At 49.7% G+C, this 24652-nt stretch overlaps 7 protein-coding genes across 7 annotated transcripts; 4 read left to right on the plus strand and 3 right to left on the minus strand.

Moving 5' to 3' along the window:
• Positions 1–397: 397 nt before the first annotated feature.
• N7500_007737 (misato family protein) lies at positions 398–2120 on the minus strand (the record flags this gene model as incomplete). Its single annotated transcript, XM_056678881.1, has 5 exons — positions 398–656; positions 727–1244; positions 1308–1746; positions 1795–1994; positions 2049–2120. 5 exons carry the CDS (start codon positions 2118–2120, stop codon positions 398–400), a joined length of 1488 nt encoding a protein of 495 aa, XP_056529253.1.
• A 351-nt stretch (positions 2121–2471) lies between these two features.
• N7500_007738 (uncharacterized protein) lies at positions 2472–4523 on the plus strand (the record flags this gene model as incomplete). Its single annotated transcript, XM_056678882.1, has 1 exon — positions 2472–4523. One exon carries the CDS (start codon positions 2472–2474, stop codon positions 4521–4523), a length of 2052 nt encoding a protein of 683 aa, XP_056529254.1.
• Positions 4524–5017: 494 nt separating this feature from the next.
• N7500_007739 (uncharacterized protein) lies at positions 5018–7193 on the minus strand (the record flags this gene model as incomplete). The annotated part of the gene is made up of 7 exons (XM_056678883.1): positions 5018–5461; positions 5539–6152; positions 6200–6549; positions 6609–6776; positions 6835–6904; positions 6974–7008; positions 7084–7193. The coding sequence occupies 7 exons, from the start codon at positions 7191–7193 to the stop codon at positions 5018–5020; spliced, it is 1791 nt and encodes a 596-aa protein (XP_056529255.1).
• A 729-nt stretch (positions 7194–7922) lies between these two features.
• Positions 7923–9918, minus strand: N7500_007740 (Dyp-type peroxidase; the record flags this gene model as incomplete). Its single annotated transcript, XM_056678884.1, has 8 exons — positions 7923–8218; positions 8278–8583; positions 8650–8747; positions 8804–8914; positions 8967–9059; positions 9118–9512; positions 9569–9803; positions 9872–9918. The coding sequence occupies 8 exons, from the start codon at positions 9916–9918 to the stop codon at positions 7923–7925; spliced, it is 1581 nt and encodes a 526-aa protein (XP_056529256.1).
• Positions 9919–11769: 1851 nt separating this feature from the next.
• On the plus strand, positions 11770–13987 carry N7500_007741 (putative galactose oxidase; the record flags this gene model as incomplete). The annotated part of the gene is made up of 2 exons (XM_056678885.1): positions 11770–13879; positions 13935–13987. The coding sequence occupies 2 exons, from the start codon at positions 11770–11772 to the stop codon at positions 13985–13987; spliced, it is 2163 nt and encodes a 720-aa protein (XP_056529257.1).
• A 1023-nt stretch (positions 13988–15010) lies between these two features.
• On the plus strand, positions 15011–15845 carry N7500_007742 (SDR family NAD(P)-dependent oxidoreductase; the record flags this gene model as incomplete). Its single annotated transcript, XM_056678886.1, has 2 exons — positions 15011–15604; positions 15651–15845. The coding sequence occupies 2 exons, from the start codon at positions 15011–15013 to the stop codon at positions 15843–15845; spliced, it is 789 nt and encodes a 262-aa protein (XP_056529258.1).
• A 3391-nt stretch (positions 15846–19236) lies between these two features.
• N7500_007743 (uncharacterized protein) lies at positions 19237–24408 on the plus strand (the record flags this gene model as incomplete). The annotated part of the gene is made up of 3 exons (XM_056678887.1): positions 19237–22657; positions 22812–24041; positions 24128–24408. 3 exons carry the CDS (start codon positions 19237–19239, stop codon positions 24406–24408), a joined length of 4932 nt encoding a protein of 1643 aa, XP_056529259.1.
• Positions 24409–24652: the final 244 nt, after the last annotated feature.

Raw genomic sequence — 24652 nt, forward strand, 5'->3', positions numbered from 1 at the left:
ACATGTACAGAGTAGTACTTATTGCGTGGATCAGAAATCTTCGAAATTATTGCACTCAACTGGGAAAAGGCGGGGTTACCAAGTCTACAAATTCAGGATGTCTTACAAACTCGCTCGAAAAAAAAAAAGTCACCTCTCAAATTGTGGGGAGAAAATAAAGTGCATACATGCAACATTCCGAGGTGGCGTATCAGAGTGGACACTACTCCGTATTCCGTGCGGGCATTTGGATAAATTAGAGCATCAAGCCACATCCTTCTAGCGCTGTTTCTTCTGAGGAACATTTACATATTGGCCCTGCGTACGGAGTAAAGGAAGATAATTATCAGAAACCGGCCACATACCCTGTCATTTTTTGATTGCGATGATCTCAACATACTAAACTCTTATCTGGTGCCTAGTCATCCTCGTCGTCCGACCCACTACTCCAGCCCGTCTCATAGTACTCTCGAATCTCGCCGAGTCCGTTCACCAAGCTCTCTCGCTCATCAACTGAGACCAGACGTGCGGCAGTTGCCGAGAGAGCCTTGATCCTCTGAGCTGTCCGGGTCGAGGCGGTCAATGCGGTGAACACATTTAATCCACCTGTCTCCGGGGTGGGGAACATGTCGTGTGGGAAACTATCAAGAATTGGCATGCTGAGTGGCGTGTGGAAACTATATTAGTGTAGAATGTGAGCGTTCTGGCTGAGACAGTCAAAGTAAATACGCAAAATGGGAAACCTACCTTTGGAACATCGACTCTGAGTTGTATCGTCTGAGCTTGCGAAGGTGCCCGATGTCATTGTTCTCTGTGCACTCGCTTTCCCTTTCCGGTTCGTCTCCGCGGGTTACTTGGACTTGGTTGAAGATTTGAGAGCCCTTTTTGTACTCGCCGTCATAGGCAAAGTCAATATCAAATTCAATCTCGGCTTTGGTGGGCCCATCTTCATTAGAGGCTTTAGTTTGACCGTCATTGATTTTGATTTTGTTGATGGAAGATTGCAATTCGAAGATGGTGTGCGTCCCATCTTCTCCGGCAAGAGAGGCCTCGAAATGTTGATATGGACGCAATCGAGAAGGCAGTGTGACGGATTCAATAGCTGATGCTACCAGTGCAGTTTTCTGCCATTCTGATTGGCGATCAACGTTGAGGTAGCTGGGAAGCTTATGTGGAACGTCGATAACGGGAGAATAGAGCGATGCCAGTGGGGAGATCGAGTAAAGTGATCTGGCCTTGTTCGTATCCTTCTTGAACTGGTGATGCTATAAAGTTCGAAACTTAGCCAACCGAGGTCGCGATGGTTCAAAATGATTTGTGTCACTTACCCGCTGTGTTTTCGTGCCGTCCTCAATAGCCCAGACCCAAATACTTTTCTTTCCGAACTCATCTCTCAGTCTTTCCATATACCGGGCCGTGAATCCGCCCCAGGCATCATCTGAGCCGGAGAACAATTGCAGCGCCCTCAACTGATCACATTCTTCTAGGAGAGGTCTCACGTCACGATCCAGTAGGTCATGTTCCTTATCAAGATTTTTGAATAACTCTTCCCCGACATTCCAATCCTCAAAGGGCATGGTCTGGGAGTTGAGTTCGTATTCATTTAGCTGGACAATGGACCTGGGATGGTAGTACACCCTGTTATAGTCTGACCAGTAGCGTACGGACTCTGAGCTCAGGCGAGGAGCTGGAGTACCCAGATCCAAGCTTTTCTGATATTCACTTTGTTGAATCGGCGCTTGCTTTTGGACTATCTCTGGCCCATCCCTATCAGAGTTAGATTGAAAAGCTTGTCCATCAATTTGAATCACATACCATAAGCCTTGACCTGCTATGGAGTCTTCACTCAGCTCGTAAAGGGCATTGTATCTGCGCAATGTTCCAAATCCGCCCTTCAGATCATAGATTAATGTGCGTGGAGTATAGGTCTCGGAGCCATCTGCTCCAATACCTGGTCGAAAGTGGACATCGTGATCTACATCAGACTGTTCTCCATCATATGTAAAATATGATTCCTAATTATATATCAGATCAGACTGAATTTTAAATATGACCATAAAGGACAGTACCTGCAAATTCCAGAAATGTGTTGCTAGATAATTAGCTCGCTGGCCAAGCTGAAGTGTGACAATTTCATGCATATTGATGAATGATAATGACACTTGCCGTGCAGCCCCTCAGTAAATTCTGATATCGACAATATGCCTCAAAGACGCACAGACATAACCAAAAAGGGACGCTAGGCCTGATGTGGGGGAGCACCGCACGTGAGTGTCTAACCACATGGGGGAAGGTGCAGAGAGTCACCAGGGCAACAGTCACATGATCCTTCCAAAGAGGGCAATAAACATCCATGTTTCGGTGGGTGCGTCACCACCCTAACTCCACAACGGTGATTTTCCCTCGTGAATCTCATTTCTTGTCCCTGTGATGATTTCTTGACCTTGTGATCTTTATCGGCTGGATCCATTACTTGTCACGACACAACTGCGATGGCGTCTCCAACGCGTCCCATCCTGAGCCCCTCAAAAGCGCTGCATCCGGTTTCACCGGAACGCATGAATCAACAAACCATACCCGGCTCTCCCTCACTACCTTCCGATCTCCTCACATTACATCACAAGAGCACCCGAGGTGTCTCGGAAGTGCAAGCCAAAGTGGCATTTTTAAATAACCTATCTCGAGGAGGCAGCCCTGCCAACTCTGCAGCAAGCAATGCCGCTCTGCAACGAGCTATCATGGGCCGTGAGGAAGCCGAATCCGCCTTAGCTACCGCGCAAGAAGATTTGTCTGAAGCGCAGACACGAGAACGCCGGATCAGCGAACGCCTCGAATCATTGCTGGAAGAGCTTCACGGGACGAAAGAACGCCAGGCCCACGAACGATCAATTTTCGAGAAGGAAATTCGAAAAGCCCGCAAGGAAGCTTTTCGCGCTGGGTCGACTCTGGTCAAAATTCAAGAAGAATTGAAGCATGCAAAATCAGAGGTCAGAACGTTGAGAGACGAAGTGGTTGCAGAACGCGAGTCGAAGGACAAGGCCAAACAGGAGGCATTTGAACGCGCCTATGCCCTCGCTGGTCTTACAGAAGAACTTGAAGTCTTGAAAGAGAAACTTCGTGCCCTTGAAAACGACAATCACTCAAGCACCCTCGAAGTCCGCGCCCATGAGATTCGGAAAGAAGACTTCGGAAGACTGTCAATAGCAGAAGGTGACCTCGCGTTTTTGACTACCCCACGCAGACCGAAACGAGCCGCTGCGGGATCTGCTCGATCCCCAGCCCCAGCACGCGAAGAAGACCACGCAGTGGCTACTCCTCCTAAACGCCCACGTTTGTCGGATTGTGCGCCAAACATGGAGAGTGAACAACCCGCACTCGAGACGGCCGCTGAATTGGAAGAGGACTTGTTGGAAGGGATCAAGGAAGAGCTTGACTTTGAGCGTCGCCGCAGAGTCGCAGCCGAAGAGATGGTGCATTTCTTGAACATTGAATGCCAGTTTGAACGCTGCTCATGCAGGCTTGCTGAGAGCCAAGGTCGTCGCTACATCTACGATGCTGAATACTATAACAAATTCCAAAAGCCTCAGATTGAGGCGGAAGAGAAAGCTCGTGCTCAAGAAGCTATCATTCAGCAAGCTAGTGTGCAAAAAGTCGACCCTCACCCAACTAGCACCCCTGAAACCAGCCCTCCCCCTCCGCCACCCGTCCACCGATCTCCTGTTCACCAGGCCTCGACTCCCCAGTTGAGGCATCCTCCACACAGCATCCATCAGGAAGAGCCAGAGCCAAGTCGCACTCCTCTGGCTGCACCACCTGTTCCTGTACACCAGCACCCCGCGCCTACAATGAAGGCTGAACCCAGAGACCCTCCCAAGATGCAGATGCCAGCCGAACCTCTGGTTACATTCTCCCCGGAGACCGGCACATTCACGACATTCCCATCTCCACTCCGAGATAACGTCAGACCTCCGCGATTGAATTTCTTCGACACACCGGATCTCGCCGAGCCTCAACCAGATATTCCGGCTGGTCATCTTGAAGCCTCTGCATCACCAGACCTACATGTCGACTCATTCACCCCCTCTGGGGAACCGGCTTCGACCAGATTGTCCCGTCCAATCCCATCTGATGGTGCTGTCGAACACTGGCGTGCACCACTGTCTGTAGAAGCCAGACCATCGAGGCCTGTCGAGAGAGAACCCCGTGTACCCCGCCAGCCCATCAACCCTACAAACAGAGTTCCATCGCGACAAGAGTCACAGTCGCAACGCACTTCGCACCCTGGCGTCCCCCATACACTCATCGACCGCGAACAAGCACTCGCACAGATCAGGGCGCGACAGGGTCGTACCCACAGCAAGCAGCGCTCAGTCAGCGCCAGCGAGCCTGGCCGCGCAGCTCGTACCTCAGCGGGATCTAATCCAACCTCTGCTCGGGGACCTCGACGCCTGCCCAATCCAAATATTCGGGCCAATTCGAGGACTGAGAACGAAGTCGGTGAACGCCGAGATATGAGTGCTCCTGTTCGGATGTTCCGACGTTAATGAATGCCCTGGGATCTACATGTCCCGTGACGCATATTTATGTTTCTCTTTTGCATGGTCTGCAGGTGCTTGTCGTTTCCTCTAATACCCCCTCGGCGCTGCATCAATTTGTCTTCATTTCATCTGCATCGTGATTGGAAGCAATGTCTTTTGTTTTGTATTTGGATCTAGTTCCAATGTTATGAGTCTCAGTATACTATGGATTAATTCCCCAACTGCCTGTCCTTTCTCTGATACAACCTCGGCTTCAGCGTCTATCCCTCTCCCACCTTTCCTATGTCTTGCTTTTCTTCTTCTGTACATAGAATCCGCCTGCTAAGAGTGAATTCCACATAATTTTACGATGCTGAGAGTTCCTTATCCATCAAGTTCAAGTCATGGATGCCAGAACCAGATCCAATTGGACCATTGAAGATATGTATATTGACCTACAATGTATGATATATGCCTAACAAAAAACATGAGATCTCAGGTCTAACATAGAGAACCAGCCTCTACAGAACCGAGATCCCACAACATCTAATCCTAGCACTATCAACCTTCGCACGACGATCCCACCACAAAGAAACCAACTCCTCAACAAAAACACGGTCCGTTGCACTCCACACATCAAGCCCCATCTCCGCCATATCCGCAACCGTAATCGTGACAGTGTCTTTCGCACTACCGTCGCGGTGACCAGCTCTTGACCCACGACTCGGAGACCCGCTCACGCTCGACCGCTGCCGGAGTAAGGGGGAACTCCCCTCATCACCATGGATAGACTGGCGAGACATGGAGAGCGAAGCATCGACGTCATCATCTTCATCGATGTACGGCTCATCGTTATAGAGATCGTCTAGGTCGCTATCATAGCGCGCGATGGCGCCAGCCAACGTGACGAAGATCTGTGACGTCAAGCGGCGGAAGTATGCGACTAGCGCGACTTCGCGCGGTTGCTGGTCTTCGCGGGGTGAGTTGCGGGGAGGGGCGGCGTTGGGGCTGGAGTTGTAGGGGGGTGGGCGAGACTCTCGACACTTGCCAGAAGGCGGGAGTCTTGTTCCATCTGCTGTTCTTCTTCTTCCTCTGAGAGGCCGTCGCGGTTCTCGCCAGCAGAGGCCCACCAGATGAAGGAGGTGTAGGCGAGGCGGGTCCAGGAGATGGGCTCGACAATGGGGCTGGAGGAATAGGTTGAGTCTGTATCTGAGCGGTCTTCATCTGGGGATGTGGGGCGGTCGTCGGGGAATTGGCGGAGTCCGCGGCGGAGCATAGCATACCGACGGGCGTCGCGCTGGGTGGCTTTTAGCTGGATTTCTTGGGCTTGGTTGGGTTTTCCTCCTGTTTTATGGACGATGGAAATTTTGGGGAAAGCCCGCTCAGCGGTTTGTTGTGAGTACGGTGCGGGCAGGGTGATGAGGACGTCGAAGAGGTCGGGTTTCATGGTTAAGACTGTGTCAGTGGAGCAGGCGATCCAGCTTGGGTCTGTATCGAGGTCTATTATGCTGCGCGATGGATCGAAAGAGGAGAGGTATGGGATGTCATGGATGCCAACGTTGAAGAGGGGACGAGGGCGTAGTGGTGGTATGCGATCGTTGGGGAGGAGCTGGAGGAGGGAGTTTGGCAACGAGGCCAAGAGAGAAAGATCATATACTGGATTTGTTAGCAGTGTATCAATTGAAGTGCGTCTAGGAGCGTACCATAGTTGCAAGATGTGTGTACAGGAACCTCGCCCATGAAGAGAATGCGCTTGCGCAGCAAAGCGGCTCTGTAGAGGGGGAAAATCAAAGGCCCGAAGCACTCCGTGAATTCTGGAAGCGATGAAGCAGGGTGGAAGGGCGTCAGGGCCGGCCTGAATGTTTCTAGTACCATTGCATCGCTGAAGGCCCGGTTGCGACTCGACTGATCTGGTCGCTCGCTGGGTCGAAATCGAAGACTAAGAGGCGAGTCGAGAGGAGACTCGGGAGCCGAAGAACCACACCCTCCTATCCTATATGTGTCCCAATAATCGCACAGATTCTGCATATCTGACATGTTCTCGGCGTATTTCCTATCGAGCACTGGCGTAAGTCGAGATCATGTCCATCACGGGAGCATATAGGTACGAACAGCGTGAGCTCCTTGAGCCTTGGAGCGTGTCGCCAGCTCTTTCCAAGTCTTCCGGTGCTAAGGGGCACCAAAACTCCGATTGCAAACATTTTTGCATTGCGTTCAGCCGCCGTGGCGGGAAGGTTGAGGAACGCGCTGATGCCGGCATACTGTTCATGAACGAAATACCTAGAGGGGTACATCAGCAACGGTCAAATGCAGCTGTTGGAGACCTTTAAAAACATACACCAGGTCCTCAGTCACATTGTGCAGCCCAGAAGGCAGTGATTTGTATTCCACAACCCCTTCAACCTCAACTATTCGGCCGGGTGTCAGTATTGCGGGTTGGGGCGAGTATAGCCTCGGCTAGATAACAGATTGCTCACCTCCCGGCGCAGTTCGCTTCCACGAGACCACATATCTACCGTCGCAGAATGTCAGCGATAAGTTTCTGAGCTTGAGAGCTGCGATGCTCAGGGGAAGGAGTAGGACTTACCCGGCTCTGATGTCGAAGCTGATGACGAACAAGGCGGCAATGGCTGGTGGCGACTCCATAGAGGAACGTGAGACGTCAATGCGCAACGGCCTAGGAGATTCAGATACCATTATGAAGGAGGATCATGGGGTGCGACAACATTCAAGCAGTGTCGGGGAATCACGGTAAGTTGAGGGGTGAGCCTTGTCAAGGGCCCTTGGCTATGCGGAGTTGTTGCCTGAGGCACCACGTCGGGATCTATACTGGTAACTTCGGAGAAACCAACCAGGAACGACGATATGGCATCTTCAGTGACCCAGTTCATCTTCTAGTTCTTTAAGCGGTCAAATTTGATTGCTGGGGTTTTCTAGTGCTTAATCTGCAAAAAGCAATAGCAGTCCATCATGTCAAAAGATAAGCTTGCCTCAAGCGAAAGATGCGTTTCTTCTATATTCTCCAAACCGTGAGGGACAAGAGTATACGGCCCCTTATGCGGTCTTCTGATATCTTTTCAGGGGTATTTTCAGTAGGCTTCGCAGACTTACTTCTAAGATATTTTCTGAGATTGTTTCCCCCTTTTCCAGTCTTATAGGTATGAGAATACGGGTTTTACGAGAAGCAGTATATGCCCTGGAAAACTGTATTGATGCGTGAAGAAGGCAGAAAGCTATCTACGTATGAAGACAATGATATGCTGGGAGGTCACATGATCTCTGACAAGGTAGACGGCGAAAAAGGCGGAAAAGGCATACTTTGTGCAAAAGGCTCTTCTATGGAAATGTTTATTATACCAAGGATTTCGCTAAGTGCGTAGCACGATAATGTATCTACCATACAGATGGGTTTCAGATTCCCCGCGATCACTCATTCTCTTCACGAAGTTCCGCCAGTCTCTCCTGGTCAAAGATAGTAGTCGGACCCGTGAGTTCGTTCTTCAAGGTTGAAATAGAAGGCACGAAAAAGTAATCGCCACCTCTTTGAATAACCCAGCTTTCCAGCGGCATGCGAGCCTCGGTGGGGAATTTGCCATCAGGAAGACCGATAGAGCGAGGTGGGTGGTGGTCCAGTCTTTGGCCTACAATTGCATCAATACCCGGACCTTCACCACCAACAAAGTTGGTCTTGCGATCGGGGAAGTGGTGGTTGCTTGCCCAGCCTATAGGAGTGAAATGTTAGATGGTGCTTTGTGCAGGATATTAAGTTTTGAGTGCTCACGGGTAGTCAAGAAGTTGAATCCATTTCGGATGTCACTCTGGTAGCAGACGAATAGAAGCCCACGCTCCTTATCTTCAGCCGACTTTCGTTCGGCCATCTCTTCTGCCGAGACCTCATCGCCGTAAGGGATGCCACGTCTTACAATCACAGCATGGTCATGCTCTAAGTCAGCCCGTGGTCTCATTTTGCGGGTGTGTGCTGCAAAGGGGCACTTCAAGTGCTCTGTGACGGGGTGGTAATCGAAATTGTTTGATGAGAAGAGGCTTTCGTCAGAGTCATCATGGGGAGACTCATCCACAGGGGTTCCTAGATGTTGTTCTAATCAGCATATTTTCCCACAATTCTTTTTAACACTCTGAGATCGCAACGAACCATTCTTCCATCTTCCCATCAAGTATGCAGCAAGCTTTTCGGCTGGCTTGGGGTGGTCCTGAGTAAAAGGGGCATGGCGGGCATTCTCCTCCATGAACCTAAAGACTTCGTCAATACCAAATAGGAAATGGTGAAATTTTCGGAGGTCACTGACTCGTCGAACTCAGGAACAAGTTGCTGAAGATCACGGAAAACGAGGAAACTGCCATCTTTCGCCCATGATGGTTGGCCCATAGGGTCGCCCTCATACCCGCAAACAATCAATCTGCATTTAATCAGTCTGAGTCCTTCATTGAAAAAACTGTGAGCATAATTACCCTGGCTTGGTGGCTTTGGGCTCCTTGTCCTTAGGTTGTTTATCATCCCAGCCCTCAATGATAGGTTGACTGATTCCATCCTTGAATCCAAAGCTGAATATGACGGTAAGTTTGACTCGTGAAGATTCCCAGGCGTTTGGTAGGTACTTACTGCTCTTTTCCTTTCATAGCACCAGGACGAACCTTTCCTTCTCTGACAAGGGTCAACTCTATAGAAGGGTTGTTGCTTAGGACGTAGGTGTCGGGGTTAAGAGGTTCTCCTTCCTCCGCTAGGAAATGTTGCTTCACCTCGCTGACCTTGGAATCCAAGCCGGACTTCAAACTGGAGGTTACCATAATTACACCATCAATGAGTCTCTCATTATTACTGGTGGGCTGGTACTCTTTGCGAAGCTCCTGGGGATTGTCCCAACCTTCGCCCACAAGATCCGCATACATGCCCTTCTCGAACAGTCCACCACGAAGCTGTTTCTTCCGGAAGTCTGTAGACAGCTGTCTATCCTTCTTAACAAGGGTCTGGTCATTGACATTTATAAATGCCCCAAGCTATGAGAAGTCCTCTATCAGTATTTGTTCAACGCCAGCGCAAACAGTTCACTTACTGCTTCAAGGCCGGTGGAGGTAAATGCAATGTTGACTCCCGGCAAAGCCTGAAGCTTAGCCGATCTCTTCGCCAGTTGGGCATCTTTCTTTGCCTGCTTAATGATCTCACTCATTTCACAGGCCTCTTGGCCCGTGGTAATCTTGGGAATAAATGTCTTCAGTCGGTTCTTGAAATCAACTTGGTTTCTAACGCGGAAGAACAGGAAGGTTTGAAATCTTTTGGGGAGACCAGGCCTGATTGAGGTAAGTAATTTTGAAAGACGATGCGGATGTGTGAACAATTGCCAGCATGGGAAACTTACCAAACATCTCCCTGGATATTTGCCTTGATAGCTGAAGTCAGACTCATGATGGAAAGTTGAACTCGCTAAGAGTGAACGATCCGATGTCACTGAGGGCTATAGTCCACTCACAGAGGGAATGGGATAATTATATGTAAAAGAGGGGATGGCACGTTGCCTTGCAAACCAGCAACAATTCCATTTTCTAGCAAAGAAAAAAAGAAGGAAGGAGGCGGGTCAGCGCAGGTCTGTGATTGCACCGCACAGCGCAATGAGCTACTGGATCAGCTCGCCCATTACGGAGTAGATATGGGTCATGTTCGACACCGACACTAGCACCGAGTAAGATCCAATACACAGCCATCATCGATCGAAGCCACATGCAGCTGTATGGACATCTCTACTCCGTGGAGTGGGAGGGAAGGACATACTCGGTGTTGCGCTTTGACGACGATTGACCTGATTTTGCGAACTCACTGCCCCACAGGCCATGAATGGAAGAGGTTCATAATTGAGAGATGATCATAGGGTGGCGTTTGCTCCAAAGCCAACGATCAACAGAGTTCACCTGGCAGCCACATTTGACGGGTGGGTCTCTTTTAAGCAAATAAGATAAACCATTTTAGAATATCATGGACGTAGTTTCGCGGTTCCTGCGGGCTAGGAGAACACACTGATTGCATGAGTGGGGATCGCGGATTATCCATATCTGGCAATGTAAGACGTACATCGACGTACATCGATGTGCATCGTACATATATATCCGGGCTTCGGCGGCTATCTACAACATACCGTCAATACAATGTAGTTTTCCTATGAAGAATAGAGCCCATGGAGCAAGTCATCAGTCATAGTTGCTTGATGTATGTTTCGTAGGAATATAGAATTGTATGTCTGCTGTATGAAAGTAGGGCGCACTCACTAGCTTGGAATTATCCCAAGGTTACGGAGTAGAAGAAATCAATGAGCGGATATCGGGTGTGGGCCAGAGGGATCTTTCAGCTCTCCACTTTCCACTTTCCACTTGACAAATTATGGGTCCATGTTATACTCCACACGTATCTAGCTCATTTTCTACCTATGTCACATCCGCAAGAAGTCAGTGTATAGGGCAAGAATGCCGATGAAGGCTTAGCTGAAATCCTTCCACCTACGAGTCCAAGTGAAGATTGAGCCATTGAATCCATGGGTGTCTCAGCGGAAGCGGGCCGGGCTCCACCCAAATGCCGCTAGCACGAACTATCTACCCGAGAGGGCATGTTCCCAGTATTGTGGTTCTTCACTGATCGACATGCAGTTAATATACCCCCAAATCGGCGCTGTTCAATTGGTCATCTGTCGATTGCCGACAAGTTTTGAGCCTTCCAATCCTGGCACCCCCACATGTAATATGCAGACTAGCATTAACCTCACACAGCTGAACTCATTGACGTCCGAGTGGGCTTGCAACCCGTGTTCTCTGCAGAAGAGGTCGATCTTTGACCTCTGGCCGAATATCGCCGATCGTGTCGAGTTTTTGGGAAATTGTCTTCACCGATCTGAAAGGAGTGTCCAGTCACATACTAGTACGCAGGGTGGATCGAGACAATCACTGACGTCTATCTCTCATGTTCATCTTCGGCAAGTTTGGCAGCGCCTTTGACTGGATGAAAGTATCCCCACATGCCCATGAAGAGATCGGGCTTGTCATAGTTTGCGTAATATTGGCATAGGTGATTGCCGGCTACTCCGTGGTCGATGCTGAAGATCCCTTGGATCCTAAATGAGCATAGCGCTCTGCCCCAGGCAAAGTATGCCGAGTGTTGCCCTTATATGTTCCTTTGTTCACGTCAAGAGTTTGTTTGCACAAAGGTGAAGAGAGCTTGTTTTTCCCTTTCTCCTTGACTTTATCTTCGCCCTCCCAATAAATTTTGCCCAATATGAAGCTTCAATGGGCCGGGCTCCTCTTAGGGGCTTCCGTTGGGGTCAATGGTATGGGTAAATACATGCACGAGGCTATGAGAGGAGAGCGTGTCTCTGGCTATGGCAAATCTGACAACCCCTCCACCCTCCCGCAGTTCAAAGATGAATCTCCTCCATACCAAGGCCACCGAATTCCCCGTCAGGACTGGACCGTGACCTGCAGCAGCTCCGCTCGCAAATTCCCATGCAAATATGCGATTGATGGCAAGAACACTACTTCCTGGCGCAGCGACCCCTCCGACAAGGGACATACTTTCATTGTTGACCTTGGAGCGTGGTATCAGGTGAGCGCCGTCGTTGTCCTTCCTCCACTGGATACGGGTTTGGAAGGTCTCATTACCCAGCACAAGATCTGGGTTAGCGAGGACCATGAAACATGGACGGGGCCTGTCGCATATGGAATGTGGCCGAATGTAAACAGACAGCGGATGTCTGCGTTTGAGCCATCATCTGCTCGGTACTTGAGAATCACGACCGATGCCGATGAAGAGAATCCCTGGGTTGGTATCTCTGAACTCAACATCTATGGAACTCTGTACACTATTCCTCGTGACCCTGCTCTCGGTGTCTGGGGGCCAACTCTGGATTTCCCTATTGTGCCCGTCTCCGGTGCTCAGGAGGGATCTGGCATGCTTGCTCTTTGGTCTTCATGGGCTGACGATCAATTCCACTCGACCCCGGGAGGCAAGACCGTCATGACCCGCTGGAACCCATTGACCGGTGAAGTCTCTAAACGCACTGTCAGTGAAACCCACCATGACATGTTCTGCCCTGGCATCTCTTATGACGGCACCGGTATGATGGTTGTAACTGGTGGCAATGATGCCTCGGAGACTAGCCTTTACGATTCGGCCAATGATGAGTGGGTCCGCGCAACCGAAATGAAACTCCGTCGTGGATACCAGGCGTCTACAACCCTCTCTGATGGACGGGTTTTCGTCATTGGAGGCTCATGGGCTGGAGCTTCGAACGTGGATAAGGATGCCGAAGTCTATGACCCTGCTACCCGAAACTGGACTATGCTCCCTGAAGCCAAAGTCAGCGCGATGTTGACCGAGGATATGGAAGGCGCGTGGCGAGCGGACAACCATGGTTGGCTCTTTGGATGGAAGGACTTGAGTATCTTCCAGGCCGGGCCTAGTAAGCAGATGAACTGGTACTCTGCGCGTGACAACGGAAGTGTCAAGGCGGCAGGACGTCGTATGAACGATGAAGATTCCATGTCTGGTAACGCAATCATGTTCGATGCCGTGAAGGGTAAAATCCTCACACTCGGAGGCTCCCCTGATTATGATAAATCATGGGCTACTGATGCCGCCCACGTTATCACGATCGGCGAACCAGGCGAGCCGCCGAAGGTTGAGCCGGCCGGAAGAGAAGGCGCCATGCACCATGAGCGTGTGTTCCACACCACGGTCGTTCTCCCCGATGGAAAAGTTGCCATCTTCGGCGGCCAGAAGTTTGGTGTGGCCTTCAACGAGGAAAACGTTCAATTTGTCCCCGAACTTTATGACCCAGAAACCAACTCTTTCCAGAAGTTACAGCAAAACAATGTTGTGAGAGTGTACCATACTGTGTCGATTCTCCTCCCCGATGCTCGCGTGTTGAATGCAGGCGGTGGTCTTTGTGGCAACTGCACGGCCAACCACTATGATGGCCAGATATTCACTCCTCCCTACCTCCTAACCGCTTCAGGTGAGCCCCGGCCCCGACCTGAGATTCTCTCGGGTCTGCAAGATAGAGTCTCGGTGGGTAGTACCCTGAGATTCAAAACTTCTGGGCCCATTTCGACAGCCTCTCTGATCCGTCTGGGCACCGCCACCCACACTGTAAATACTGATCAACGCCGTATTCCACTTGATGTTACTGCTACAACATTCTTTGGTAACAACTGGAAAGTCACACTTCCGGAAGACTCGGGTATCCTCATTCCTGGATACTGGATGCTCTTCGTTATGGATCGGGATGGCGTGCCTAGTATCGCGAAGATCATGATGATCAGCGTGGACAACAAGCAGACCATTCAGGCCACGCAGGACTCGCTAAACCTGCTTGAGGAACAGAACTGTAAGCATAATTCCAGACTTTTTGGTGGCCGTGAACACTCACACTAATTTTCTAGCCATTGGATCTTCGTTTATGAGGATCGAATTGTTGAAGAGAAAGTGGACTTGAAGTAAGATGGCCATTTGAGAGCCCGGAAGTGGATATGAAATTACGTGGGTCTTGTACAATATACTAAGTGCAATTCGAAGCACAGCAATAGAAGGTAGAATGTGACAAGTTACTCAAAAAAGCTGGCCGAGCTTAATATGTGACATTGCTGTACTCCCAAAAATAAAGCAGATGTATCATCACTTTAGTCTGTGGCCGACCTCCCTGGTAAGGATGTTTTGTGGCGTCCTTTGTAGGTCTGATTGGAAGTAAGTCTCTTCGTCTCGTCTTTGATGCATGATCCAATCAATCAAGGTGTAGCGTTCATGATGCTGCATAAGCAACCGTCTCTTCTTGTATATAGTGATTTAAATTGTAACGTTTCTTGGGGGTATTTGTTTTGTTTGGTGCTTGAAGCCCTATTGCGTCCCCATTCCAAGCCAAGTGGGCCTTTACCCCGGGCCTACAGTCCACCGGTAGGCCCAAGGGCCGGACCCTAAACCCAGCCCATAATGAACATACGTATGTAATGGGTCAGGGTAGGTTGGGCTTTGCGGAGATCTACATAAGAGGGACAGAGCAAAGGAAGATTTGTTTCACATATGTATAGATCAAGTACCCATGTACGATGTGCTTTCATTCCATGTATGGCACGAATCAGGTTTTAGACGCCTTGTTCTTAAGGAAGAGGTACCTACCGTCCGCTAGAGCTTGACGACGACACTAAATTGATATTGGCGTTTTACCAAGGTCGGGGCTTCGGAAAGTGGGTCGTGCTCGGCTGGATTTTATATCCACTTAACGTTGGTTGACACAACGGTCGTTTCCAGGGTATGGAGAAGATGATAGTCTGTGCAGGCTCATTCGAGGACAGACAAGGTCAGATAGCCTTGGAGGTAAGGGGCCAATGTCGATCCATAAAATTCAGACTGTGGTTGAACATAAAACCCTACCACAAGACCGGGAGAAAATTCCTTGTTTCGCCCCCTGGTCTGTATATGCCATACCCATATCAATCTTGTCATCTAGCCCATATTCCGCAAAATGGATGTCCCAGAAGCGCCTATTTTTCCCCTCCTTGAAGGCAAGGTTGCTATTATCACAGGCGCTGCCCAGGGCATGGGCAAGGCTACCGCTTCTGTCTTCCTCCGCGCAGGGGCGAAGGTAGTCATTCGCGATGTGAAGGCAGATCAAGGGGCTCAGGTCGCAGAGGCACTTTCCGCTTTAGGAGAAATTCGTTTTGTGGAGACTGACATCGCCAAGTCAGAGGATGTACAGAACCTCATCAAACAGACAGTCCGCGCCTTCGGTAAATTGGACGTTGCAATCAACAATGCGGCCATGTCTCCCGATCAGAAACCCTTGATTGACTTTGACGAATCATATTGGCGCAGATTGATGGATGTCAGTCTGACTGGTACTGCACTGTGCTGTAAATATCAGATGCAACAAATGGAACATCAGGGCTCAAAGGGCTCCATTGTCAACATTGCTTCCATCAACGCATATTCACCACAACCCAATATGCCAGCATACACGGCGGCTAAGCATGCACTTCTGGGTTTGACCAAGCATGCGGCAACCGAGGGTGGTCCTAAGGGTATCCGAGTGAACGCTATTGCACCTGGAGCAATTTTCGTACGTTTTTCCCATTCCCAAGCCAGAGATAGTCTAATAAGAGCAGAGCGAAATGTCAGTCGCTGCATTGGAGATTATGGGTACTACGCATGATGAGTTTGCACCCAAGGTTAGCAGCTTGAACAGGTTTGGACAGGCCCACGAGGTAGCGCAGGGGTCTCTTTGGCTTGCATCCGAGTGTTCGTCATACATAAACGGGATTTGTCTCCCCATTGACGGAGGGTTCTTGGCCAAATGGTAGCTAATTTGGTGTTGAATTGTTTAACTATAGTTCATACCTATATGTATGTAGTATGTACCGGATTTCATCAATCGGGCCGCTCTTTCTTTCCTCACTGAGTACCTCACAGCGCAGAGTCAGCGACCACTTAGTCAAAAATAGGTAATCTCATTCTAATGGGCTTATAAATTACGCATTTCCGCAACATATTAAAAACCTTCTCAAACTCCGATGACTCGATGCCACCACCGAGGAAGTGTTTCGGAGATCGAGTGTCTTTCTTTGTCCAATTTCTTGAGGAAAGGTTTGTTTGCATGATTGATCAACCTAGAGTGAATAAAACTTACTCAATGCCCCAGAATCGATAGATCAAGTCTCAACGCCTCAATTGGCGCTGTCAAAGCAAAATTGGTGTCTTGCGTGACTTCAGGAAATTCCAGCATTTGAGCTTTTCTCGGAATGGAGTAGAAAGTACCTCAAGCTAAAAAGCAAAACGTTGAAGTTATATCAATAATAGGCATATTCAGCCCTCATAAACAGGTGGGCCATGGCGACGTTAGGTATAGGTTAGTTAACGATTGATAATATGTGGGTGCAGTTGAATTTAATCAGTCGGACAGTGGGAACCCTCATAAGTCTACGAGGCTGCTTGTGCTGTTGGATCGAGTAAAAATTAAGAAAACCCGACTCCAACCTTGGAACAGCATTGTTGCTCTAGGAGTTCAAGCAAATTGTGATAATGTCTCCCTAGCTATCAGTTTTGGTTTGGCGGATTGGGAGCTGGAAGTTCTGGAAATGGAGAGTCATCCTCTGGTACTTGACGATAGCTACATAGCTTTTCGCAAATTAGTCGGCCTCTGAGGCCTTCCAATTAGAGACGATGGTCAACTTGTATCTAACCCTTGGAAGTACTCTACATATGCGGGAGTAGTGCTCCACAAAGCCCACAAAGACCAAAGTCCAACCCGCCCCGACGCAATAATGGGCTAGGTTTTGGGCCCAGCCCCCAGTAAGGCCCTAAAAGTGCCAAACAGTGCAAATATTCCGAAAAGCGTTTTTTAATTACTCTATGTCTAGATCCCATTTCTCGCTAATAGGTGTAATGTTTTATTGGTATAATTTATATATTGGAAATGAATAGTGAATTATATTCATCACGTTGAAAAATGCGAGAAAACGCGCTATGGAGAAAAGTTATAAATTATAGATGTTCACTATGTAGATCCAAAAATATATCTAACATTAGAGTAAATAGTGATATTCTTTCGACTTCCACTAGTTAGATCCTATTTCATTTTATTAATACACCTATATAGTGATGGTGACTATACATTCCACACTGAAAGTCTTTATAATAAGTAGAAGGGTCAGAAGACAGTGATTACAAGTTCCTCATTGAAACCCCTAAATGGGCTGTGGGTTGGGTTGGGCTTCGAAGGTTGAGCCCAGAGCCCACTGCTGGTTGGGCTATGGGTTTGGGGTCCGGACCCATTTGTGGGCTTTGCGGAGCGCCATGCGTGAGTAAACAAAATGCCTCAGGACGCAATAGCTGCCAGTGATATGAAAACTCTCAGAATATGCTAAAAAAAATCAAACACCAAATGCAAGAATTTCAAGCTTGTATCACTGGTTCTCTATCTTTGCCCGGTCTGGTCTCTGAATGCCTTCTCAAATTGTGACTTGATGTATAAATTCAATAAAGCTTGAAGTGTTTTTATAAGCTTGTTATTGGCTGAACTCAAATCCACTCCCTTCACAAAAGCCAGGCATTCCGAAGTCTTTTCCATTGACCATTCTATAAAATCTTTAACTTGTTTTTTCGAGACGCTCAGGCATCAACAGTCTAGACCGGGGTTCCATCTCTCACTGCGAGTATGCCTAGCCTTCTATCCCACCCATACTACCCCCTTGATGCCAATGTTGTGGGTTATGAGCCCAACCAGACTCCATTGTTGGAGCTTCTTGTCTTTGCTGGTGGGGCATGCACTATTCTTCTTAGTGTGACTTTTGCGTTGGCCAGCTATGTGAAACCGACATTGCGTATGGCGGATCGAATCGCCATTCTGTGGTTCGTGCTGTGTAAGACAACCGAGAAAACATCCATAGTTTAAGCTTGGATATTGACAACTAGGATACAGCTGGAACTCTGCACTGCTTCTTCGAGGGCTATTTTATGGTCCACCATAACCACATGGCTTCTGCCCAAGATCTTTTTGGGCAACTATGGAAAGAATATGCTCTGGCGGATTCCCGATATATGACCTCGGACACGTTGGTGCTATGTATGGAGACAATGACCGTGGTAAGTCCCACAGCTATATACAAGGTCAACCGGATTCACCGCTGATTCTCCACAAAGCTCTTGTGGGGACCCTTGTGCTTCGTTGTTGCATACTTGACCGCAATCAGGCATTCTCTGCGCCACCCCATTCAGCTGATTGTGTGCATGAGCCATCTGTACGGCGACACGCTGTATTATGCCACCAGTTTGTTTGATGAATATGTCCACGGGCGACCGTATTGCCGACCGGAGTCGTATTATTTCTGGCTGTATTACTTTTTCATGAACTTCATCTGGATTGTTGTTCCGGCCTGTATGTCATGCAATTCCCATACCCGTGATAAGCTGACTTTCTAATAGACTATCTCTGTCGGAGCATCTCCACCATCTCGGCTGCACTCAAACAGGCGGAAAAGTACAAGACTAAGTAACACCTCTTTCGTCATCGATAGTGACGGGTCGAGTAGTGGAGCCTTGGGCTAGAACTGGCACGAAATAGAGAATTTGGTGGATATTTCGCTGAGAAGAGGGTTAGAAGGGGAGACTCGATGCACAAAGTAATAGTTCTACAAGATGGTTGAAAGAAGCTATATCCTATTAATCCATTAATCCTTCAAAAGTGTTATTATTTAATAGATTAAAATCTCACACTAACCGTACCCTATGACGCTGATGCATAGAGGACCACCTGACGCGCAACCCGGCAATATTAACCCAACACTGACCTATATCTTCCCCGAAAGTGATAAGTGAGTTTGTGAAAATTTCAGAATATCATCTTCAATAGAAAGATTGTGATCAAACGGGGAGGATCTCCAAGTTGACTTGTTCGCAACCCAATTTGGTTTCCCAGCAACCAATTTAGTGCGGGAGAGGGGCGCTTATCGAACTTGTCAGCTCCCCGACATCTGCCCAGGTGACGCATTGTTTTTATGATCCTTGAATTTTCTACAGATCCGAAAAAGCAGAGATCCGACAGATGCCCCAAATTTGTTAGGGATCTTTGGGGGTTTGGTAAGTACAAATCATGTTCCAAGTCAACAAACCCCCGTGTTTATTCGGGTACCTGCTTTGACAACAAACCAAGATATCTCTACTAATGCTGGCCTCTGTTTTGTGATATAGGTACCGATGCCATCTCCTGCGACGCCACAACGTCCCTCCAATCGTGGAGGAACTCCAAAATCCACATCAAAACCGCTGGACATCGGAGAACCGCTGGGGGTGCACGACACGAACACAGTGCGCTCGAGAGTGCGAAAATGGCAGCAGCAAGGCGGTGGGGTTGTCACAGTCGACGACCCCTATGCTGATGACGAGGAAAATGACATTAAAATAAAGCCTGCCAAGATCAAGGTAGAGAAGCTGGAGAAGCTGGAGAAACCGATCAAGGAAAACCCCCCGACTACAAGGAAGCGCAGTCACAGCACGCCCCGCAAACGGGTGGTGAGCGACGAGCATTGGAAGCGAACACGAAACCGAGCCTCAACCCAGTCCTCCTCGCGCAACCTGCCCACACCCAGGCGCATCGCCGAATATACCATCAATGAAGGGCAGCCTAGGTCTTCACGGGGGAGACACGATGATACCGAAGATGAGGACGAGAAACATCGCGATCTCCCTCGACTTCATACTAAACGAGGCGCCGGGACGAAGTCGAAATCTCCTGTTCGAGACACCAAGTCTGCGGGTGCACGACAGAATATTGATACCATCACCGAGAGCGACTATGAGACGGACCATCCCAGATCCGTTGAGCCTTCAGAGCTTTCGGACAGATTCAAGACGCGATCGCCTCCTCCAGAGGATGCATGGGCAGCAAGTGAGGCGGATTTCTCTGAGCTGTCGAGGAGACGCAAGCGCGGACCAGCAAAACCTCCCAAGGGTGGTATATTCGCACACATGATCGACGAGTCCAGAAAAATGTTTGGGATACCCGAACCCGAACCACCGAGACCTACGCCTACGCCAACTACGGGCCGTGGGGCCAAAATCGAGGCATGGCTGTCTGACACACCGGATCCTTTTCTGGATGAAGCCGGATCTAAGACGGATATGCCAGCTCCTCTGGATCTGAAGTCAGGCAGAGCAAGGCGATCTCAAAGACTTGCTAACGGAGACGTGCATGCTGGTACCGAGTCTGAACCATCAACAATCAGTGAGCGCCCAAAGAGCTCCGAGTCTCACCCAAAGAGCACAGTGAGTAGGCACTCCAAAGGAAAAGACAGCATTTCTTCGATCGACAAGACACCAAAGGCACAAGATCGCGAGACAACCTCAGAATCGAAGCGATCTAGTATAGATAGAACCTCCAAGTTGTCTGTGAAGAGCAAAGAGGATAGTCATGTTGAAGACAAGCCTTATGAGGATAGCCTCGCACCCTCAGAGTCTGATCTACACCCATTCTCCGACGGCGGCTCTGAAGTATCGGGACATAATGCTCCTGTACCACTTGGTCGCAAGAAGCCATTCCCGACTACTGGTTACCATCGTTTATCAACGATTGCCTCTACGGACACCTTGAGCACCACTGTTACAGATGTAACTGAGCACGCACGGAAGTCTGCCTCTACCGAAAAGCGTAAATCAAAACTTGCCGAGGAAGCAGAAGAAGCAGAAAAGGATGATCAGTTCGATCCAGACTCATTGCCAGTGGTCTCCTCGCAACTGAAAAGGCGGCTCACCACTCACAATGACCTCATGTCTGTGCTATCTGTGTCGACTTCGCGCAGAAGTACCCGGTCGAATCGGAGTATTCGTACCAACAAAAGTCGCCTGGCCCATGCGACAGTTGACGATTTGCTCTATGAGCTTTCAGCTGACGAGACAAAGTATATGCGTGAGCTGAAAACATTGGTCGGGGGTGTTATTCCGGTCCTCTTAACTTGTGTGCTGTCACGCTCCGATTCGGCCATTGCTGCAGGCCTGTTTCGGCCATCTTTGGACCCTCAAGACGACGTGAACTTCTCAAAACCAATCGTTGATATGGGAGTGGCGATTGAGCGCCTCAAGACCCTGCACAAGCGAATCCCGCAGGACAACGCGGATGCATTGCTTACATGGGCGCAGGGTGCGCAGAGAGTCTACCGCGAGTACTTGAAGGCGTGGCGTCTTGGGTTTAAAGATGTCATTGTCAACCTCGCTCCTCTAGAAGAAGGTGAAGCGACGAACAATGATGACACGAAGAGCCTGGATGAAGGCTTGGAGCGAGACGAAAGCGGTGACATCGTAAACAGCGAGGGGGAAAAGGTTGATGTGGCCTATCTGTTGAAGCGGCCATTGGTACGTCTAAAGTACCTGGCAAAGAGTTTCAAGGGCATCAATATGCTGGAGCCGTCCTCGAAGGCCGAAGAAACCGCTGCCGCCTATCAAAGTCTAGTTATCGATGCCCGAAAACGTGTCCGAGATGAAAGAGCGAGGTTGGAAGATGACTCTGCTGCTAGTATCGACCCAACACGCACCAGAGATCCGATGACCTTGGGCGTCCTCCGCGGGATCAGCATTGATCAGACTCGCCATGTTCGTGCCCGCGATTTCTTCAATCTATCATTGTATCACTCGAGTGGACAACTTGTAGATTGTCGAGCTGAGCTTTTATATCGAGATAACGCTTCGAGCAAAGGGCCCGGAGGTGATCTTCTGATTTGCGAAATTGACCACACAGATCGCTGGCTACTTTTCCCTCCCATGGACTTAAGATGTGTTTCAGCTCGCAAGGGAGAGTCGAAGCACGAGATTATAGTGATGCTGCGCAGCGCTCCCGGAGACGAAACCAAATACTGGCAAGAACTGATCTCGCTTCGCATTGACGAAGAAGAAGTTGGGTCTGAGTGGGTCTCATTGCTCGGATCTGACCCTATTCCGCCTTCAATTTGTCGAAGCCAAAGCTTCATCAGCCGAGCCAAGCAGAACAAGGCTCGCAAGCCCTCTGCCGTCGGTTCTCCGCCTAGGCCACACCCAAATGACATCGATATCCCTATCGGTGAGAAGGCGACCGGTAAACGACGCTCATGGACCCCCAAAGTTCACTCGTCTGATATAAGTACTGTCAGCTCTGTTACCGATGCTAGGAGCTCTTTGTCTTCAATCGTCACTCGGGAGACTGATTACACCACTGGAGGATCCGAGCTGTCTGGCAAGCCTGCCCGTGCTGACCTGCCTCTTCTTCCTTCTACGGCTCCCCGGAACTCGCCAACTAGCCCGGAAAAGACTACCACTGGGCTCAAACGATCCAAGGCAGCTAAGAGACTTTCTCGCTATGGTGACAGCCCGGCTTCGGAGATGGCATCTCAGCATCCAATTGTATCGGATCAAGCACTCGAACATAACGGGCCTGCATTTGCCTCCCCTCAAACTCCAAGTACACCAACGGGAAGTAGATTCTATGGCGAAACAGAGGAATCCCCAAGCAGAGCATCGCCCAGAGAAAAGTCGCGCTCAAGAATTCCTCAACCTCAGAAGACACCTGTCAGGGAACCCGAGCCGGATTCTCCTAGGGTTTCATCTGTGCCCTCAGCAATTTTGCCCATAATCCCCAAAATCCGAACTCCCAGTAGCCAAACTCACCTATCTACTCCTACAAGCATCGGTCCTGAAGATGAGGAGGACTACCCTCCACTTGAATGCTTGCCCAAACAAGAGATTCCGGAGACACCAACAAGGACTAGAAGAAAGAAATCCCGAAGGCGGCCGAAGGATGATGATAGCCCTCCCCTCCCCCCCTCATCGGTCACCCAGCCCTGCAAATGGCAAGCGCTCAACTACTCCAGTTCTCACTTCCAGTAGTGGTGGGCTCAAGCGTCGTGGCTCTTCTCCCCTGAAGCACGAATATGAACCCTCTACAGCTTCAGATTACTCGGAAACCGACTCGGACGCGTCAACAGTGCGCCACTATTCCTATTCATCGTCTGATTACTCAAGATCCGGTGGCTATTCTGACTCGGAGGACGATTACTCCTCGGTATCTGAAGACGAAGACTATATTACGCCCAGGCCAAGAGCGCCCGCAGCCGATGCGATTACTGACGCCAGTTCTCTGTCGCCTTCTAATTCTGTGTCTCAGAGTGGCTACCGTGCTGTGCCGTTGCAGCCTACCAAGAGTAACAAGGTCATTGCGTCCGTCTTTGCCTGGTCTGATAAAGGCAACTGGGAGCCTTTGCTTCCCGACGAATGTAGCATCGTCATTAGTCCTGGATTAATCGAGGCCTTCGTCGTGGGCTCTGAACCTGATCCAAACTCCGATTCTCAATCACCAAGGCCGCTCATCTCTCTTGAACTGACACCACTCGTTCCTATCCGCCGTGGCACTGCTATTGATATCAGTATCCGCTCTCCTCCCACCGAGCGATCCAAGATCACCTCCAGTAACAACATCATGTTCCGGTCAGGCAACCCTGATGATTGTGATGCCTTATATGGTCTAATCAACCAATCGAGGATCAATAACCCAACATATATCGCACTCCAAAACGCTCGTGGTCCATTCGACGGTCATGTCTCTACCTTTGAGCCTGCCCCCAAATCCGGCGGAGGCCTGTTTGGCTGGCCCCGACGCAGAAAGAGCTATCGCGCATCAAGCTCCCCACGGTCTTTAGCTGAAGGATCTGAGAGCAGCGTGGGAACCATGAGCAGCGCGTTCTCCGCCCTCAAACGCTTCGGCAATGGCAGCAAAATGTTCAACATTTCCCGCTCAACCATCGAATCCCGCAGCGGCCGCGAAGGCAGCATCTACTCCGGCTCCGGTGATTCCGGCAACAACCCATCTCCCAACTCCGGCATGGGCCGCATCGCTGCAGCAGTCAAAGGCGCCGACGGCATCGGTCTCTCGAACGCGAAGATCCGCCTGTACGCGCGCGAGTCGGCCTCTAAGTGGCGCGACATGGGGGCCGCGCGCATGACCATCATGCCCGCACCTCCCAAGAACCCCTCCCGCCCTGGTACTGGTGTCAGCGGTCGTAGCGATGGCAGCTCCCCTATGGTGACAACGTCGACAACTCCAGCGGTATTTCTCCTCCCACATCAGGCCCGGCTTCCCCCCGCGGCAGCCTCTCGGTCGAGAAGCGTATCATCATCCGCGGCAAGACACGCGGCGAGACTCTCCTCGACGTCTGTCTAGGTGAGAATGCCTTTGAGCGCATTGCCCGCACGGGTATTGCAGTATCGATCCGCGAGGAGAATGAAGATGCCTCTATCGCGCAGAAGGGTGGTGTTGCTACTGGATCTGGGAAGATATTTATGATTCAAATGAAGAGTGAAGCTGAGGCGGCTTATACCTTTGGGCTTGTTGGCAAGCTCAGGTATTGATCAGTAATGTGATGAGTTGATGCTGGGTGTGGGATCGGGTGTACGTGTGAACGAGATATGGACATGGGGGGATGTTATGGTTGACTTTTTCTCTCTTTTCCTCTTCTTTTCTTCTCTTTTCCCATCTTTTTTTTTTTGAAGATCTTCGATCATTATTAGCTCTTTTCTTTTGTACATTTAGACTTGGCCAAATGATATCCTGGCAGTGCAATAATGCAACTGTGCCTATTCTCTCCCCTTATTC

This window comes from Penicillium coprophilum (assembly GCF_028826855.1).
Source record: "Penicillium coprophilum strain IBT 35676 chromosome Unknown utg000005l_segment0_segment0, whole genome shotgun sequence".
Taxonomy (NCBI): Eukaryota; Fungi; Ascomycota; class Eurotiomycetes; order Eurotiales; family Aspergillaceae; genus Penicillium; species Penicillium coprophilum.